Here is a 19,903-nt window from a genome sequence, read left to right on the forward strand (position 1 = left end):
TAATTTTTGTATTAAATTTGAAGATATTAGCATTTTCTGACACGTTGAATCAGATGATTTGAACCTTCAGCTTCCTGTTTTCCCTTTCCCTTGAGAACTGTCTGCTATCTCACTTTCACTTCATTTAAACACGCTTTGGAACTCTTCCATATCTTCAACTTTTACTGGTTAAGCTCCTAGGGGGCACCATAATCTACTGTGTGAGACATAGACGATTTCAAACAGATTCTTTCTGACTTCCACCAAGATTTTAAACAGATTTCTTCTGACTTCTATCAAGCTTGTATGCAATCCAGGACATTGTGGAAAATATGAGATCTAAAAAGTGCCATCAGGTTGGGGATGCGGTAGATGAAATTCTAGAATTTAAGAGTGATAGAAAGGTCTTTTTTAAGAGTGAGATTGGGATTTATATAGAGGTGCTGGATGAAGATTGGATAGTTGGAGAAATCTAAGGGAGAGAGTGATCTGCAAGCCATAAGTAAAATCCATCTCCTGGTGAAATGCCATGAAAAGAACCTGGAGTCTTTGAGGGGGGCAGTTGGGCTGTTTGATTCTTTCAAGAGGAAAGCTCTGTGCACATTGTGTGGATATATAACTGCTCTGCTTTATTTTTAAGTGGGATAAGGGTGGAAGCATGTTCATCTGGTTTGCTTTAAGGATTTGCTTGATGCTATTTGTCTTTAAAGATTTGGATTTACTGTTTTGAATTGGCGTTGTTTTGGGGGCTTATTAAGATTAAAATGATTAAAACTGTTGTATTAGGGTTAAAGAATGTTTATCTGGTTTGCTTTAAGGATTTGATTGATGTTATTTGCTTTTAATGATATGGAAATACTGTTTTGAATTGTCTTTGATTTTTGGGTTTATTAAGATTGGGATTATTAAAACTGTTGTATTATTAAGTATAATAGCACACAACTTATGTGCTTTTTAATTTGATTCTTATTATAGTAGACAGAAAGGTATAGAATAGTGGTAGGAAGGGAATGATTAAAAAGGTGTTATGTTTTGGAGGGGAGAAAGATGTTCAAGAGGTTTATATGAACTTTCCCTCCTTTATTTTAATATAAGGGGGAGGAGTAACTGTACTTAGTGATTTTTATTATGTGTTAAAGTGGAATGACTTATAGAAAGAGTGAGGTGTTTTGGTTTAATATAGAGTCAGAGATTGATTATGGAAATTTTTGTATATTCTTGCTGTTAGAAGTCGGAAGCCACATCTTTTTGTAAATTTCAAAAAAAATTCTCTTGTGTTTCTGAACCTTTTTAGTTTTTTCTTTCCTTGGATTTTTTTGTTTTTCTGTAGTTTATTCTTCTCTTGAAACTGAATAAAATTTACTATATAAAAAAAGAGAGAACTTCACCCAATGCAAACTCCTCCCCAATTAATACTGTTCAATAGAAGTGCCAGTATTGCGATATACCCATTACTGCCTGAGCTACTATATTTTGGACCAGCTGTAGCTTCTGGATGATCTTCAAGGGCGGCCCCATGTAGAGCACTTTGCAATAGTCCAGTCATGAGTTGACACGGGTGAGATGAGTTGAAAAGAGGACATCAATAAATACATGACTATAAACTCATCATAGGAACATTTTATTGTAATTCAATATCAATAAGAGGAAAATTTATTTAATAAACAAGATTAGCTTTGGTGATTCTACCCACTATATTTCTGAGTGTAGTTTCCAGCTTCTTAGTCAAAGACAAAGAAGTCTTCAAGCTAGGAGAAGTTGTGCACCATTATTTTCCTTGCTATTGTGTGTATGTGAAGTTTCTTACATTTAAAAAAAAAACAGGTGAAAAAGCCAACTATTCTTGAATAACATTCCTTGACTTATTGTCATGTTCTTTACAGCCAAATCATAGGAATGAGGCGACTGTTTATGTTGCCCTTGAAATCACACCAGTCTTCTTCCTGACTAGCTGCTTTTCATTTCTACCCCTGCCCAAGCATTTACAGCATCTGTTATCCAGTTTTTGAAACCATGTTATTCTTCTTCCTGACTAGCTGCTCTCTGGTGTTCAGCTCTGGTCTCAGTATGATAATGTAGCATTTGGGCAAGAAAATGCAACCCAACAAGCCACCACTTGAGGCCAAGATGGAGAAGACCTCCACAGCCACCATGGATGTCCCCTTGGTGCTCAGGTAGGTGGGCACAAAGGAGACCCAAACACTGCAGAAGGCCAGCATGCTGAAGGTGATGAGCTTGGCTTCATTGAAACTGTCGGGCAACTTCCGGGCAAAGAAGGCCACCGTGAAGCTGATGATGGCCAGAAGCCACATGTAGCCCAGCACAACATAGAACATGATTTCTGAGCCTTCATTGCATTGCACTAAGATCTCACCCTTCCGGGAGTGCATGTCCAACTCTGGGAAAGGGGGAGATGTTGTTAGCCACACCGCACAAATGGTCATTTGAATAAAGGAGCAGAGAAGAATGACGGAGATGGCCAGCCTTTTCCCTACCCACTTCCTCATATGATTCCCTGGCTTTGTGGCCATGAAAGCCAGAACCACGGTGATGGTTTTGGCCAACACACAAGACACTGCAACGGAGAAGACAACTCCAAAAACTGCCTGCCGAAGAAGGCAAGTGACTGTCCCTGGGCAGCCAAGGAATAGGAAGGAGCAGAGGAAACACAACAGGAGTGAGAAAAGGAGGGTGCAGGTGATGCCCCAATTGTTGGCTTTGACGATGGGAGTGTTCTGGTAGCAGATGAAAATCCTCATCACCACAACTGTGATTGCAGAGAAAGAAACTGCGCAGGTAGCGAGAACTGTTCCCAGGACTTCTCGGTAGGATAAGTAGGAGAAAGCTTTGGGAATACATTGATGCTGTTTCTCATTTGGATATTGTTCTTCTGGGCACTTCTCACATTGGCTGGAATCTAAAAGCCATAAACAAGATCTTGAAACATTCTACACACTGAATTGTACTTCAGGATTTAACAACGATTCCTTGCTGCAGCTACCTGTATGTTTGGACCTTTCTCCCATAAAAGCTTGGATCTATTCTGAGCAGGTTTCCCTGTTAGCTCTTTGAAATGGGAATCTGACAAGTGGAGTTGGCTTAATATGAAGAGAGTAAACCTCTTCTGAAAATTCTGCTATAGGAAAACATTTTGAAAATTTATTTTTGTGTTCTGCAGACCGCATTTCCTGAAGAACACATTTCGCCCCTGGATAAAGAAAAGTTCCTATTTAAAAAAAGGATTAAGACAACCAAGCAGGTGAGACATCCCAGGAAACCTACTCTATTATTTTCTTTAAAACTATCTCCAAAAAACCAAACTTTAGAGGAGGGCACAATTTTTAAAGAAATATACATCTTTTTCTTACCAGTCTTGATGGAAATCCTTCCCTCTGAACACTGGGCACAGTCATAGCAGCAAACCTGTTTCCCCTCCCTAATTAATTTCCGGTATCCAGGATGGCAGCTTTCCACGCAGGTCGAAGAAGGTGGTGTCTAATGGGAATGGCAAAAGGAAATACTTCAGATGGATGGTAACCTAGCGTTTGCTCAATCAGTCCGCAGTCATTCTCAGTATCAACCCTGAAACAACCAGCTTCTTATAATTTCTAATAATGAATTCCTAGGATTGCTTTCTGGATTGAGGCAAGGGAGAGGGAAACCCCTGAACACTTCTCTCACGTTGAAAACAAGGGCAGAAATCCTTTCATGACCCCTACACAGTGCATCATGGAAACTGAGATGTCCCAAAGAGTCTCCTGAAGGAGTGTCGTTCTCAGAGGCTTAATGAGTTGTTTTCAATTTGAACAGTAAGAAGAAAATCCCAAATAAACTTGTAAGCCATGGGAAAGGATGTTGAACCTGCTGAAGGCTTTTGGTTTGTAATGCAATCCATATTTATTCTTCTCCCTTTCCTTAAATTGACAGTCAAAAATATTCCTGCCTAACATTGGTTGTCCTGCCTCAGTTATCTGTTTTGCATTGTCCCCGGAGAGTGGTGTCCTGATTCTCCATGTATAGGGTGGGTCAAGCAAAACAATTGGCCAAACTCTCTGGCTTTGCTGGCCTCCCTCTTTCTGAACATCCTCAGTCATCAAGAAACCACCTGCCAATCTGGAGAGGGATGAAGGGTTTGGTGAGGATGTGGCTTGGGGAGATAATCAGCTTCGGTAGGTGTCCGATCCATCTCTCCATCTAGAGGCAGAGTGCCCAGGAGAACTCCAATTCTCAAATGGGGTTTCTTTGTTCAATATTGCCATTTCAGATTTCAGCTCTGTGCTCACTGATTCATTAGAAGGGTGGCTAGTTTGTCCAATGTAGAGCACAATAGTGTACTAGCATGTACCAAAGTGGAAAATGAGCAAGTGACAGTATGGGTAACATGAATAAGTCTAGTAATAGTGTGTTCACTGATCAGAATTGATATCTGGTCTGTTCCAAGATTTGCTTCCTACTGCATGTCTGTATCAAGACAGGAGGAAAGCAGGGGGTGGAGAAGCCTCACCCTACTCAGAAGGATGAACCCTCCAGGAACTTCCAGGGAAGAAATGGTGAACTGAAGGTGGCTCCTCTAAAAGCAGAGCCAATGACCGTGGTGGAATGAAGAGCTGGCAAGTAGACCAGCTCTTCATAATTCCTCTGCAGGCAAGGAGAGGCCTTGAGATTGCCCACCAGTACTCTGGACAATTGCTCCTCACAAGGAGTGTGGGTGGGTTTAGAGCACTGGGAGGAAAGGGAATGGCCATTTTGCTTAAACCACAGTTAGTGCCTTCAGAAGGACACTGGGCTCACATACTTCCCTTTCTAATCCCTTTCAGAAATTGCTTGTTAACTGCTTTTCAGCTGTTAGGAACATCTGGATTGGCAGGTTGGATAGCACCTGTGAGTTTCCTTCAATCCTTAGCAAAAGACGTTTTGAATAGAAGTTTCAGGACTTAAAACAATTATTTTAGAATAAACAGCAAAAGGGTGATTAGAACTTTGATTTTGGAATGTTACAAATGGACTAAGGGTCCAGATGGATTTGAAATAAAATTTTGGAATTAAATATAAGAATCCTTCCCATGGGAACATTCTTTTGTTTTGAACTCTCCTACAAAAACCATGATCAAAGGATGAGACCTTGAATGTTGGATACTAGAGGGAACCAGAAGGAACTAAAGATTACAATTAAAGGAGGAGAACACTTAAATTTGACTTTCTAATAGAGAATGAAGCAAAAATATTTTAACATTGGACATATTGAAGGATGTATGGAGCTAGAAGGGTGCCTGCTTCTATAGAGAGGCTGGGTTTAAAAGATGTTATGAAAGAGGAACAAGTTTTACCTGACAAGACTGAGACTGATCTGAAAGTGGATTTTAAAATGACAGGCTATAAGAATGATATGAAAAAAGATGCTACACTGGGCATACAAAAGAAACCAGCTGATGTCCTAATAATCAAAAGGGATATACAAATAACAAACCAAGAGAGTGACCTGGATAATTTTCCTATATTGGATTTACAAAAGAGGTTTGTTAAAGCTTTGAAGACTTTTGTGAGAAGGGATAAAGAAAAAATGAAAAGAAATGAAGTTCTAGGACATGATTTGAAGGGACTAAAGATCAAGATTGTTAAAAGTAAAAGGAAGGAATATAAAGTTGGCTTATTTGATCAAGATTAACATAGATATGTTGTTATTTCTGTTAACCCTTAATGGACTTTTTCTGATCAGGACTGAAATGATGAGGCTTTAAGGATTTCTTTATAGATAAGGGATGAGATATGGGAAGAATAGGTCATTTGTTGTATCTTAAGAGAAGATGCTACTTTATATTCTTTCTTTTTATTCTTTTATTTGGTATTAGTTTTTATTTCTGTAATTGTCATTTTTAATAAAAAATACTATAAAAAAAAGAAGGATGAACCCCCCCTTCCGTGTCAGCTTTCAAGGGATGAATGTTACATAAGTTCTTAAGAGGCTGCTAGACCCAAAGCTGGTCCAAAGCCACAGTCAGCAGAATTCTCTTTCTCCAGGGCCTGAAATTGTAATGTAGAATTGAGAACCTCATCATTTTTCCAGGCTAAAGAAGATGTTCTAAATTCAGGGAGACGGTATCACGTGACCTTGGAACCACTCTCAGTTTACTTGCTTTGAATTTCAGGAACTGAGGAAAGAACTCCCCTTTTTTTGGTGGGTTTGTTTAACTCACCTGCTTAAATTTGGGATTCCATACAATCGCAGTTGTATTTACGGTGAGCCCTTCCCTTCGAGAACTCTGGGCCTCAATCAGTCCAACTTGGACTTTCTGGAAGGATCGATTGGGGAACGTAACCAAGTTGATGATGTCGTATTTTGCTGCCAGGTTTCCATTCTCATTGAAAGCTATTTCTTCCCCAGCACTATTGTTGAAGTGGAGGTTTTTCAGAAAGAAGCGAAGCTAAAAGAGAAGAGGTAGAAGTGACAAACTGGTGCTAATAGCAGGCAATAGGAATAACAGTTCCGTGCTGTGACTTACCAAATAGTGCGGAGCTTGATTCTTTATGAACATCCGAACATTTGCGTTAATAGTGTTTTCTGTGTTCCAAATTGGAAACTCTACCTTGCAGGACTATGTTCATACCGCTTTTTTTTTCTTCCCCCCCCTTATTATTAGACATTTTGTCATAGATTCCCCAAGCAAAATTGGGACTTCACGAGAGGTAAAACCTTCTCCGGAAGCATTCCAATTGCCAAAAAATGATCTTTCCCACAATTCCAGAGCAAAATGGGCAAGAAATCAATGGAGGTCACAAGAAAGCATCATATATATTGGAATTCTGTCCCAGAAAACATGGCTAAGAAGTTCCATTGCGGCCTCGGCAGATGAAATCGGTTTTTCTTCAAGACTGAGAGGGAAAAAGCTTACACAGACATATCTTAGAGCAGCCTTTCTCAAGCTTTTCACCCTGGAGGAACCCTTGATATATTTTTAGGCCTTGGGGAACCCCTGCACATTCAGGCTGAAATATAGGCCAGAAATTACAAAAGTATATTTGCTTCATGTGTAGGCCTGGATATATACATTAACAGTGTTCTTGTCATGAGTACTGATGGTGAGCAGGAGGGGGTCCCTATCCAGGGAGGAAAACGCATGCGTAGTACTGAGGAATTAAGCAGCCATTCAAAGAGACACAGATCAGAGCCGCCTTAACTTTTGGGGTTTATCTGTCTGGGTTTTCTCACGCTTCTTCAGTTTGTTAGGATTTTCTGTCTAATGTAGCAGTAATAAAACACTAGAGAGCTATTCCTTGTCTCAGCGTGGTTCCTGACTGTTAGGACATCAATCCTAACAAACCCCCTACTCCCACTGAAAGAGGGAGGAACAAAAAAAAAAAAAAAAGGAAGAGCCATTTGGAAAAATGTCTTTGGAAAACCAGGAAATTCGGCAAGCCACCCAACAACTGGCAGCAGCATTGCAACAACATCAACAACAAGTAGATCTCCAGATCAACACATTACAAGCAGCCATGCTACAGCAGTTACAACAACCAGCTCCGATTAACCCACAACCGGTGCCAGCAGCAGCAGCTCTGCCAGTAGTCTTGAGATCCCAGGGCAGTCTACCAGAGAAGTCTGGAGGAGAAGCAGGACAGTTGGGAACCTTTCTCACACAATGTACAATGTTTTTCAACAGCAGACCGGCAGAGTTTCCCACAGACAGAACCAGAGTCACCTTCATTTTAAGTCTGCTAAAGGGCCCAGTGGCCAAATGGGCTATTCCCATGGTGGAGAACAACGACTCAATTCTCAACGACTACCAGAATTTTCTGGCAGGGTTCTGAGCACACTTTGACGACCCGATCAGAGAGGTCACTGCCAGCTGGGAAATTCGGAAGCTCAAGCAAGGCAACAAGAGGGTGGGAATTTACATTGCTGATTTCAAGCTGTTAGCAGGAGATCTGGACTGGAATGAGAGCACCTTGAAAGACCAATTCAAACAGGGGCTGGATGAAGAAATTAAAAATGAATTAGTGCACCAGGGCACACCAGCTACCCTAGAAGGTTTATATCAACTGTCTGTGGTCGTAGATGCCAGGCTAGAAGAGCTCAGACAGATGCAGCCAGGGAGAAACAGGGGCCTCAGAGCACTTCCAGGATTTCCAGCTCTCTCCACAGCATCCCTTTACTCAGGATCAGAGGATCTGATGCAGATCGGGGTGAGCAGGAGGCTTATTTCCAAGGCTGAGAGACAGAGAAGGAGAGAGAGAGCCCTCTGTTTCTACTGCGGAGTCCAGGGGCACATGGTGAGAGCTTGCCCAGCAAGAAGCCAAGCAAATTCCTCAAGAGCCGCAGGGCAAGCAGCAGAACCAAGAGCCACCTCCGCCTCTACTTCCAACCAGGGAAACTCTGTCGGTCTCCCTCCACAGAGCTCAGCAGGGAGACCATCAATCAATTAAGAAGGGCTCATTCCGAGGATTCCAGGCAATCCTTTTACTACTTACCAGTCATAATGCACATAAACCCAGAGCACCAGGTCAAGCTAGAGGCCCTCGTGGATTCTGGAGCTTCCACCAATTTTATTGATGTACAGACTGTACAAGACCTCAACATCCTGACCATAGAATTGCCACGTCCTATAGAAGTGGAGACCATTGACGGCCAGCCCCTCAAGGCAGGGCCGATTAGAAGTTTCACAGAACATTTGCAACTAACAACGGGAGACCACACTGAGTGGATCCAACTTTATGTTACTGCATCACTTTTGGTGCCTATAGTCCTGGGTACACCTTGGCTGAAGATCCACAACCCATTGCTGAACTGGACTACGGGAGCAATCTCCTTCCCAGCTAAGGAATGCCAGCACCACAAGATTCAAGCCGCTCTTCTCTCTCCAGCAACCAACGCAGTCACGGAAGCAGGGGGGGTCCAGTTGCCAGCCAAGTATGCAGATTTCGCAGACGTTTTCAGCGAACAAGAGGCCACAGCACTACCCCCCCATAGGGACTGTGATTGCACCATTGAGTTGATACCAGGAGCCAAGATTCCAGCAAGGAAACAATATCCCATGTCCCCCAAGGAACTAGCCACCTTAAAGGATGACTTGGATTCTAATCTCCAAAAGGGGTTCATCCAACCATCTACTTCCCCAGCATCCGCTCCTACCTTCTTCATACTGAAGAAGCCTAACCCGTTGGCACTGGCAAACCAGGAGGCACCCATGAGAGTGGTGCATGATTTCAGTTCCCTCAATAAAGTCACGGTCAAGGAAAATTACCCACTCCCCCTAATATCTGATCTGCTGGATCGCTTACAGAAAGCATGCATTTTTACTAGGTTGGACCTCAGGAATGCGTACAATCTGATCCGGATGAAAGAGGGACATGAATATCTGACTGCCTTTGATACCAGGTTTGGTAAATTTGAGTACCTTGTTTTGCCCTTTGGCTTGTCTAATGCAGGAGCCATATTTTCCCGATTTATGAATCAAATTTTCTCTGATTTACTAGATAAGTATCTGGTCATTTATCTAGATGACATATTAATATTCTCTGAGGATGCTACAACTCATGTAACCCATGTACATAACGTCTTAGCAAGAATGAGAGAGAACAAGCTGTTCACCAAGCTAGAGAAGTGTGCCTTCGATTTAACTGAATTAGATTTCCTGGGCTATAAAATATCAATGGAAGGCATATCCATGGATCCTTCTAAGGTCCAGGCAACCCCCCTGAAATGTGAAAGCGGTACAAAAATTTCTAGGGTTCTGCAATTTTTACAGGAGATTCATAAATAAATTTAGTGACAGGGCTAAACCCCTCACACAGCTTTTGAAGAAAGGATCAAAATTCATTTGGGGGGAGAGGGAGCAAGCAGCCTTCCAAGAATTTAAGCAGCTCTTTGCATCCCAGCCGCTTTTGAAGCATCCTGATCCCACAAAGCAATTCATAACGCATTCAGATGCTTCAGATTTTGCTATTGCTGCTGTTTTATTCCAATATACAAACAAAACAGAGAATACATTGCTACCTTGTGCATTTTTCTCCCGCACGCTCTCAACAGCAGAGAGAAACTATGATGTTTTTAACAAGGAGTTGCTAGCAATTAAAGCAGCATTTCAAGAGTGGAGGCACTGGCTAGAAGGTGCAACCTTTCCTGTGAAAGTTTGCACCAATCACAAGAATTTACAGCTTCTACAAAACACCAGATCCCTCACCCCACGCCAAATCAGATGGAGCCAGTTTTTCTCCCGTTTCAATTTTGTTATTTCTTATGTTCCCAGGGCACAGAACCGTTTGGAAGATGCCCTGTCTCGATCCATTCAGGCAACCCCTGCTATTCACCAGGAGGTATAGGCTACTATATTACAACCTCACAACTTTCAGCGGTCTATGAGGGGGAACAAGACAAAGATTTTAGCAGCAGGCAGACAAGCAGAGGACCTATTTACAAGAGTCAGAGCTCAGCAGCAACAGGACCTGTATGCCAGGGCCAGGATGGATGACCTCCAGAGGGGCCCGCAAGACACTGCCTCCCCATTTAATGTGGAGGCAGGAATCCTCTGGCATAGGGGGCAATTATACATCCCCCCTCATTGAGGGAAGAAGTACTGAGACTTTGCCATGACCATCAAATGGCAGGCCATGGAGGTGTTTTCAAAACTCTCCATAGAGCTCTGAGAGACTACTGGTGGCCTAAGATGACTGCAGACATAAAGGGTTATGTTGCTTCTTGTCATACCTGTAGATGAGCCAAGCCTCTCCCAGGGAAGCCCACAGGACTCTTGCAACCCCTACCCACCCCCAGTAGGCCTTGGGATACAATCTCCATGGATTTCATCACTGATTTACCCCCGGTCCAGGGACTGACTTCCATACTAGTGGTGCTGGACCTTTTCACTAAAATGGCACATTTTATTCCTTGCAAGGGCCTCCCACCTGCGCAAGCCTCATTGCGGTTGTTTATGGACCATGTTTTTAGGTATAGAGGCATGATAAATCACTTGGTGAGTGACAGAGGCCCTCAGTTCACTTCCAGGTTCTGGAGGGCCCTTTTCCAGTCATTAGGGGTCCAGATCCACCTATCATCATCACATCATCCGGCTAGTAACGGGCAAGCTGAGAAAATTAACCAAGGGTTACAGCAGTATCTCAGGTGTTACACCACTTATCAGCAAGACAATTGGCCAGCCCTGCTCCCCATGGCAGAATTTACTTATAACAACTCTGTGCAATCCTCTACCAAGATGTCTCCCTTCCAAGCACTCTACGGGGTTAACCCTCGGGTGTTGCCCACCTCCTCCCAGCAGGGAACTGTTCCAGCCATGGCTGATTTTCTTAAAGAGCAACAAGCCACACAGGAGTTGTTAAAGGAGCAGCTGAACAGGGCAAAGAGTGCTTATGAGAGAGCTGCAGATGCTCAGAGACAAGAGGGGCCAGCGATGGCGGTAGGAGACAAGGTGTGGCTCTCTACCAAATTTTTGACCTCTACCAGGCCCTCCAAGAAGTTGGACTCTAAGTCTGTGGGCCCTTTCACTGTGCTACAGCAGATAATCCAGTGGCTTATCGCTTAAAGCTGCCAGCATCCATGAAAATCCATCCAGTTTTTCACAGAGCCTTGCTAGCCAAAGACCCTCCCCCAAGTACCTTACGATCGCAAATCCCCCCCCCCCCACCTCCAGTAATTGTGGAGGGGAGGAGGAATACAAAGTCGAGGAAATTCTGGACCCTAGGAGGAGGGGAAGGAACATGCAATATTTAATACACTGGAAAGGGTACCCTGAGGAAGAGCGCACATGGGAGAATGCCAGAGATGTGCATGCACCAACGCTGGTTCATCGATTCCATCAGCTTTTCCCTCACAAACCCAACCCTCGCACTCTACCAGAGATTCCTCACTTGACTGAGCAAGCAGAGGAATCCCAAGCAGAGGAGGTCGTAAGTTGGCAACCTCCACCCCCGCCAGAGGCTCTGAGGCCAGAGCGAGAGGAGGAGGGAAAGCCGAAGCCCTCCACCTCGGGCTTGCATTTCCCAAGGGGGAGGGGGGAAGAATCTTCTAATTATCTAGCTATTTTCCAGCAGCAGCCACCTGGGCCAGAAGCGTTATCAGACCTGGAGAGCAGCACTGATTCGTCCTGAGGAGTTTTCCTTTGAAGAATTTCCATCGTTGCCCAGTTCCCATGGGAGCTTGGAGGGGGAGATGGACTCTCATGAGACCTCTGGAAAGGGAGGGGGCTGAAATGGAATGTGAATCTGGAGGGGAGGGTGATGTCATGAGTACTGATGGTGAGCAGGAGGGGGCCCCTATCCAGGGGGGAAGATGCATGCGTAGTACTGAGGAGTTAAGAGCCATTCAAAGAGACACAGATCAGAGCCGCCTTAACTTCTGGGCTTTATCTGTCTGGGTTTTCTCACGCTTCTTCAGTTTGTTAGGATTTTCTGTCTAATGTAGCGGTAATAAAACACTAGAGATCTATTCCTTGTCTCAGCATGGTTCCTGACTGTTAGGACAGTTCTTAAATTAAAAGGAAGAATGAAAGTTACCTCTTTAATGTTAAATTGCCCAAATTTGAAGTAATGTTTTAAGTAAATCAGATTCTCCCAGGGAAGGCCTAGTGACCTCTTGTGGAACCCCAGGCTTCCATGGAAGCCTGGTTGAGAAACCCTGTCTTAGAGTAAGTCAAGTGTTGCCCTCCTATCCTACCCCTGCCCCCAACCACATTCCATTTTTTTCCCCACAGGAATTCGTCCTTCTCTATTCTTTAGCGAATTTGTCTTCTAGTACTCAACCCCAAAGTGTTGCAAACAAAGCTGGCCTTTTACTGGATTTGGACGGTTTGTTGGCCTGAAGATTGGAAAGGGAGCAGGAGGCCGCTGGGGGACAAATCGCTCCCATCTCTAGCGCAACCACTCTAAAAGTCAGAACTGCAAAAAGAAATGAGCACTCAGGAGAAGGTACAGAGCTTTCTTCTTGTCAATTTCACATTCTACAACCTGCTTTAAAAAACCCCAATATTTGTCCAAAATCTTCCAGCCTCTATAATTTAATTCTCCTTCTTGATCAGGATTGTGGCAACACAATCTTCCTATCTTCAAATCAATTTTCCTTTGACTATCTAAAGATAAGTCACCAATTCTCATCGTTTTCTTTGTAGAAACCGCTTTAGCCTTCAGGTAGTTTTCAGCCCAATCAATTTATCTCAATTCTTGGGATAATTTGGACTCCACAAATTCTGAGAAATGCTCCGAGACTTGAATAACAGCGTTGTAGCGATCTTTAAGTATCGAATTATTTTCCTCCCTGTTCCTTAACAGTAAGATCGATTATGGCGCCTGCTAGTGCCCCGGGAAGGTAAAGCCATTCATGCTGTAACTGAACAGCCTTTTTATCTCCAGTGTGGCCAATCAGGAAAATAAAAAGAAATAACAAACAGCATTCCCACGGGAAAGTGAGAGCAAATAGATCAGAACTCCAATCTGCAGATTCAATGAAGAAGAGAAAGTTTTATATTCCTCAAAAACCACTTTAATAAAAACGGAATAAAAAAAATTCCTTAAATCTCAATTTAACACATTATATATAAAAAGCCAAATTACTGAGTTAATATTTTTCAAAAATAATGAGAATCAGCAAGAGATTCCGCATTTCTTTGGTGTAGAAAGCATCTCTGGTAAAATTCAAACAAAAAACCCTAGTGCTATAGAAATGGGGTGGGCAGCTTTAAAGTCCAGCTTGGCTTCAGAGCGGCTTGGGAAGAAGATGACAGCCCTGCCTCGCAGCTGATCGCTTACCAGTTGATCGTGAAAGGCCATTTTGCGGTCTTCTGGCTGTGACCAGCTGTCTGGAGAACACAAGGGGTGATTCCTGGGGTCCTCCTTAATACAGAGAACGCCTCTGGGCTCCAAGGAAGCTTCCCTGAGCCCAAGAAAAAAAGCTGCTCTGACAGGTCAGTCTGCAGACAGCGGAAAAAAACTGCTCAAGCCGCTATTGGTCCCCACCAGAAGTCCAGGAAATCAGCATTTTGCCAAGTTACCATAAAGCGTCCACACAACTAAAAATGACTCACCGTGAAATAGATTACAAAGAGCAGCGTTAAAGCATACCTTACAAATATAATTCTTCCACTCTAGAGGAGCAGCTGAATGACAAGCCTAGTGATGTAAATCCTTCCATGTCTACTTGAAACTAAATCATGTTTCGTTCAATCAGACCCTTCCAGATAAATGTGGCTGGGAGGGTAGTCAAAACATATATTGTTAAGGATGTTTGTGTAAATTGAAATAAGCATGTTATTATAGCTACATTCCCATTGAAAGGCACCATAACTAACCTGCCAAGGTTGGACTTCCAGCAAATTCAACTTCTCTCCTTTGTCCATTGTCTTCTGCCTGGCTCTGGATGAATACATGGCATGGAGAGCATGTGCCACAGCATAGACAGCATTGTAAATATTGTAGCTCTGGCCAGACATCTCCATTTCAAAGACAGTTCCAGGGAGCCTCCCTAGATCCTCTTTCCCAGTGCAGTTTGCTATGTCTAACCTTTTTAAATTATACATTGGAAGTGAACAGCTAAATGCAGTATACCAGAAGTTGTGTATGAAAGACACCTTAGAGTGATGTGGGTTTAGGTTCTCAAGGAACTCCTGAAAGCCTGGTACCACATTTGTGTGTAGAGTAAAGGACAAGCTGCCATTGAAGGACAATGCTGTGAATTTATGGGGCTCAAAAACAGAAGTGACATCCCACTGAGCAGTTATGATCCAAATCCTCTCTATTGGGAGCTTGTCCTTAATTTCATAACATTCCAGAATTATTCGTAAGCCTTCCATAGACTGCATATCTCCATAAACAAGTATTACATTGATTTTACTGTACCATAGGGAGAATGCTATGCTATTTAGGTTATTCTTTCGGAAGGTACTGGGCTCATAATCTGTCACTCTTGGGATAAATTGAATTAAAGAAATGCAAATATCACTCTGGATGAATCTGGGTCTCATAAATCTGAAAAACCTCTCTCCAGTGATGTCTTCTGGGATGAGGAGGCCAATCCAATTCCATCCAAAATACTGCAAGAGCTGAATAATCCCAACATACTGGAGGTTTTCATTTGGAGTCATCCAGAAGAAAGAAGGAAACTGAATTTTGTCACTCAACGCAAGGTCAAAAGAGCCGTAACTGAGCTGCAGTTTGGGAATAATAATGATGTATTTTAGGTGAGCTATGGTATGTGTTTCAGCAGACACACCAAAAGCAGGGGGTAAGCAGATTTCTTTTGGCCCTTGCTTCCATAAAAAGTCTTGATGGGGAGAGATAAATACTAAATTTGGGGATCAACAAGTCCATCCTCACTACTTTTGCAACCCGACCACCATTAGCATTCCATTTGCCACTTTTTGGACAAAGTCATCTCAGGCTTTGATTGCGCTCACCCGAAATAGAGAGCAGACAGAACTGAGTAACAAGAGAGGGTTCTTATTCATTAAGAATGTGAGAGTATTGGTTACCCATTGTGGCAGTCAAATAACGTTCATCTGGCATTTTATATTATAACAGTAAGATATCGAGTGCTACATTTATTTGATTTAATGATAAAGAGGTTTAAACTGCGGTGGCAACATGGAAACAATGACAGCTACACTGTTTCTTCCATTCTAAATGCAATATTCATTAAGAATTACTGTTGTTGTAATGGTAATTGATTCCTTGCATTTCTCTGGTCCCCCCCCTCCTTTTTTTTTGTCCTCATATAGTTTTTTGTAGCCACCACCTCTTTTCTTTCCTGTGCATTATGTGAGCCCAGATACCTGTGGAATCTTGTAGGCATTCAAGATGTTGGCCATCTGGATGGTGTTCGGAGAGGGGAGGTCACCAATGACAGCCATGAGCTTCTGATCCTTTACAGAATTATAATTGGGAGGACAGCTTTGTTCCAGGAAGAGGAGGCCCAAAAGATACTCACTGGCTTTCTGTGGATTAAATGCATTTTCATAGACTTTTGAGCCCAAGGTGATGTTGGGTAACAAGTTCTCATTCATGTTGATCTCCTGAATGGCAAAAGTGAAGGCGAGGACATGCTGAAAGTTTTTAGGCAATGGCCTGCAAGAAGAGTTTCATTTAGTTCTACCGTTGTAGAATGAGACAAGCATTTTAATTAAATAGCCTGCTTTCATAATGCTTTTCTCTGTGCCAAAAAAGGATGTGTCTGTCTGCTTTAATGAGTATTAGAGAGGTGAAGTATGCCCTTGTTTTCTGAAGCACTTCTTTGGAAAAGAAAAACTCTAATTGTTGAAATGCAGTAGTTAAAATGTCCCAGGGCTGAAGCAGGCATGGAATGAGGAGCTGAAGGGGAGTGTCTGAATGTCGTTTGAAGATTATTTGGGCATCGCATTTTGAGCAGTTTAAAACAGGTCATGCCATAAAAAGGGTAATTTCACATGTGTTGGGCAGCTATGCAATCTGACACTCAGAAATCGATGGGCTGTGCCAACTGTTGGGGAATTTGTTACTCAAGATGTAACATTTTATCACGTTCATTTATTTAAATATGTCCCACCTTTGCATGCATCAATCAATCAATCAATCAATCAAGGAGGCTTACTACATGAAAAGCAGAAAAGTCAGACAAGCTCAATCTATTTAAAATAAAAGCAAGCATTAATTTGAAATACAGAAGGGGTGGGGGTGATTGTGCTCCGGTGGGTCCTTGCCAGATAGAAGTTTTTTCCATAAGCAGATTAATTCAAGTATAGCAACACCCAGATGAAAAAACCAGGGGACTACAGGGGACTATTCTAATAGCTGAGTTATCCTTAACCAAGAGAGAGATATATACATAATAGTCCCATTTAATTCTCATCTAAAGTGGAACAATTTTTACCAGATTCACTTGAATTCGATCCCAGTAAAGCAGACTGGAAAAGCAGATCACATTTTGTTTTTAAAGGAGTACTTGCCATCCTCTGAAGAATCCTGCTGGGGGTTCCATAAAGTTGAGTAAAGGCAGTAGAGGAAATAGAGTAGAGACAAATTCTGCAATGGTAATGTCACTGGAGGGAGCAGGGGAATTGTACGGAAACCTTAGCTTGCTGCCACACGTGGAGGTACGGATCTTGCTGAACGAAGTCTGAGGCAGGATAAGGAGGGAGAGCAGGAACACCCAGCCTTGGAATGCCAAAGTAAGGTGGCCCCAATCACCGCAGAGCAGCCACATCTTCATCACCCCACTTTCTCTGGAACAATGAGATCCAATCTCGGTTGGCCCTCTGTATAGCTACAGTTATATCACTTAGCACTAGAGGGATTCAAAATACAACCTTCAGAGCACTATGTGATTGTTGTTATTACTAACATCTGCTCAGTCTCACTAGCCTCTGGGCTTCCACAGGAAACAAGGTTATTCACTGTGATTTTGATAATTAGGGGGTAGATAATCACCTTCCCCAAAGCTGTCCAATTCCTTTCCCAGTTAGAGGAATTGTATGGTCCTAATACAACCCTTGTCTGTTCTTTATCAGGTAAGGAAAGAAATACATTAATTCCCTTGGGATCATAGTGGATTTTGGGAACTGAGTCTTCATCTCTAAATACAAAGAAAACAATGGTGGTTAGAACAAGAAGTCATAGATAGTAGCCAATATGACCAGATAAGTCCTTCCTTCTCATCTCCCAGGCTATCTTTCCTCATCGTATTCTAGACTAATTTCTATACAATTGTTAGGAAGGTTTTAAGTGTTTGTGGTTAATTTGTCTTCTCAACAAATGAGCAACAGACTATAATAATCCTCTTCCATGTCAAGGATGCTATGTTACCAGGCAAAAGAACTAGGAGAAAAGACTAGATCAAGAGCAGTTTGAAGCTCAATATAAAAATTCCATGTTTCTTATGTTGTGTGGCGATAGCAAGATTTTAAAAGGTCTTTCCCTCTCCCGAAAATAGATCTGGATGAGTTCCAGATTTTCCCTACCTAAAGCCTGTTTTCACTACATGCTTCCAAAAAGATCAATGTTACCTTGTTGTAGTGGAAACACTCTCCAGCCTTTTAGGGTAAAATCTTGCAGGAACTTTTACCTTCCACGGTTGAAGTTCTGGAAGATTCCCTTTATCTTCCCTCCCCATGGCTCTCTGTCTGGCGGTGGATTAATGTCTGGGATGGAGAGGATGTGCTGCAGTATGGACAGCATTGCAAAGGCCATGTGTACAGTATTTCAATCTGAAGTGGGACCTCCCTATCCCCTCCCTCCTTAGGTTTTCTGAACCTACTTGGCTACCGTGTGAGAGCAGGAAAAGGCATGGCTTCTTAGGAGGAGGCTGATAAGCACACTGAAGGCAAAGCAGCTTTGCCCACTTCAGATTGGAATCCTGCACACATATTGAAAGCCATTAACTACAGCCAGACACCCCCATTCCAGAAACAGTTGAAGCCGCCTCCCTGATAGCTAGATCGTTTAGCCATTGGACAGCCGTACCCTCGAGATGATGTACTTCTTGCAGGGAGCCAGGAAACCTTCTGAGGGGACATTCCATCGTGATGTGATGTAAAGTTTGCGGGACGCTCCCACAGTCACAGTTAGGATTATCAACGAGCCCCCCATTTATGTTTCCAATATCGGCACCTGCCATGATTAATTCAAATCTGATTAAGCGCAGTCCAGTTTTTCCTTGGGAGATCAGAGCCATAAGGGCTGGATCAGACACTAAATTAAACCAATCTGGGTTAGAAATTGCCCACTCCTGGCATGCCATGCTGTCTCAATGTCAAAGTCTTCTCTGACTAATTGCTGTCCAAGTTTCCATGGCGGGTTCCAAGATTTGAGTCTAAACATTTGATTGTGGCAATCCTCGTGTATAGGTAATAATAAATTTGTCTCACATTTCTGCCACTCCTTTTTTAAGGGTTTATTGAAGGAATGCAACAAATTTCCCTTCTAAAGAAATACAAGGCTTTCTCTTAAAGATTTCTACCATTACTGGCAGAATAGCTTTGTTCCCACTATTTCCTAGAGGGAATGTGATGTCTTCCATAGTTCAGCCATAGGCATAGGCATAGGCATAGTGATTGTTGTTGTTGTTGTCATCATCATCATCGGCTGCAATCACTTTTTCCAAAACTTTCCAGTTGTCATGAGTGCCGTTGAGCTGAAGACATCAGCGCAATGGCACACATGACAATAACGAGGAAGCAGGGGAAGGGGCTCAAGATAAGCAGCCATCAGCTCACAAAGAAGAAAGAAGAAGAGACAAAGGCTAAGCGGATCGCGAGGCACACCCAAGCTGTTAGCACTAGCGCAACGGAGATCGTCCAGCTGACAGCAATCACCGGATGAATAAGGAAACCGATGATGGGCGATCCCGGAGCACCAGCGGGGCCTCGCAACCCCTCACCTACTGGCAAGACAGCATGTTGGACAAAGGGGGGATGACGTAACCCTGAGTGAGGGGGCGCTGACCGGCGCGGGGTATTTAAACCCCGCACCGGCGCACTCCTGTCACTCTCAGCTTTTTTCTACTACTGACACTACGTGATGAATAAAACAGAACCTGCTTCAACTGAACCAGTGTCTGTGCTATACTCAGCAGTAGGCAGTGCATGACATAAAGCTGAGAGTCACAAACTCAGCCTCGCCGAGCCCCACCGGACGACAACGAGCCGCGGGAGGAGTAGACAGCGAGAAGACCAGGAACGATGAGGCCAGCGTGACGCGGACAAGGGGGGCGAGCCGCATGGCAAGAAGCAGAGGAGGACCGATCGAGGCCAGAGGCACCGCGGACTCCCGGAGCCATGGACACCCACCCGGCCCAACCCGAGCCTCAGCTCCAACCCCAGGGGGAGATGACGATGGAGGCAACCCGGCCACGGGAGGGAGCAACATACCTCCCGAGACCAGCGGAGAACCCCTCGCCCCACATCGCACCCCAGCCACGGGCGTGGAGTGGCAGCCCAACGGCGGTAAGCACGGG

At 43.4% G+C, this 19,903-nt stretch overlaps 1 protein-coding gene across 1 annotated transcript; it reads right to left on the minus strand.

Moving 5' to 3' along the window:
* Window positions 1-1,973: 1,973 nt before the first annotated feature.
* LOC134496806 (vomeronasal type-2 receptor 26-like) lies at window positions 1,974-18,138 on the minus strand. Its single transcript, XM_063302519.1, has 5 exons — window positions 18,014-18,138; window positions 15,750-16,041; window positions 6,174-6,401; window positions 3,348-3,474; window positions 1,974-2,896 (listed from the first exon to the last, which is right to left on the minus strand). Exons 1-5 carry the CDS (start codon window positions 18,136-18,138, stop codon window positions 1,974-1,976), a joined length of 1,695 nt encoding a protein of 564 aa, XP_063158589.1.
* Window positions 18,139-19,903: the final 1,765 nt, after the last annotated feature.

Source organism: Candoia aspera, chromosome 4, assembly GCF_035149785.1.
Source record: "Candoia aspera isolate rCanAsp1 chromosome 4, rCanAsp1.hap2, whole genome shotgun sequence".
Lineage (NCBI taxonomy): Eukaryota > Metazoa > Chordata > Lepidosauria > Squamata > Boidae > Candoia > Candoia aspera.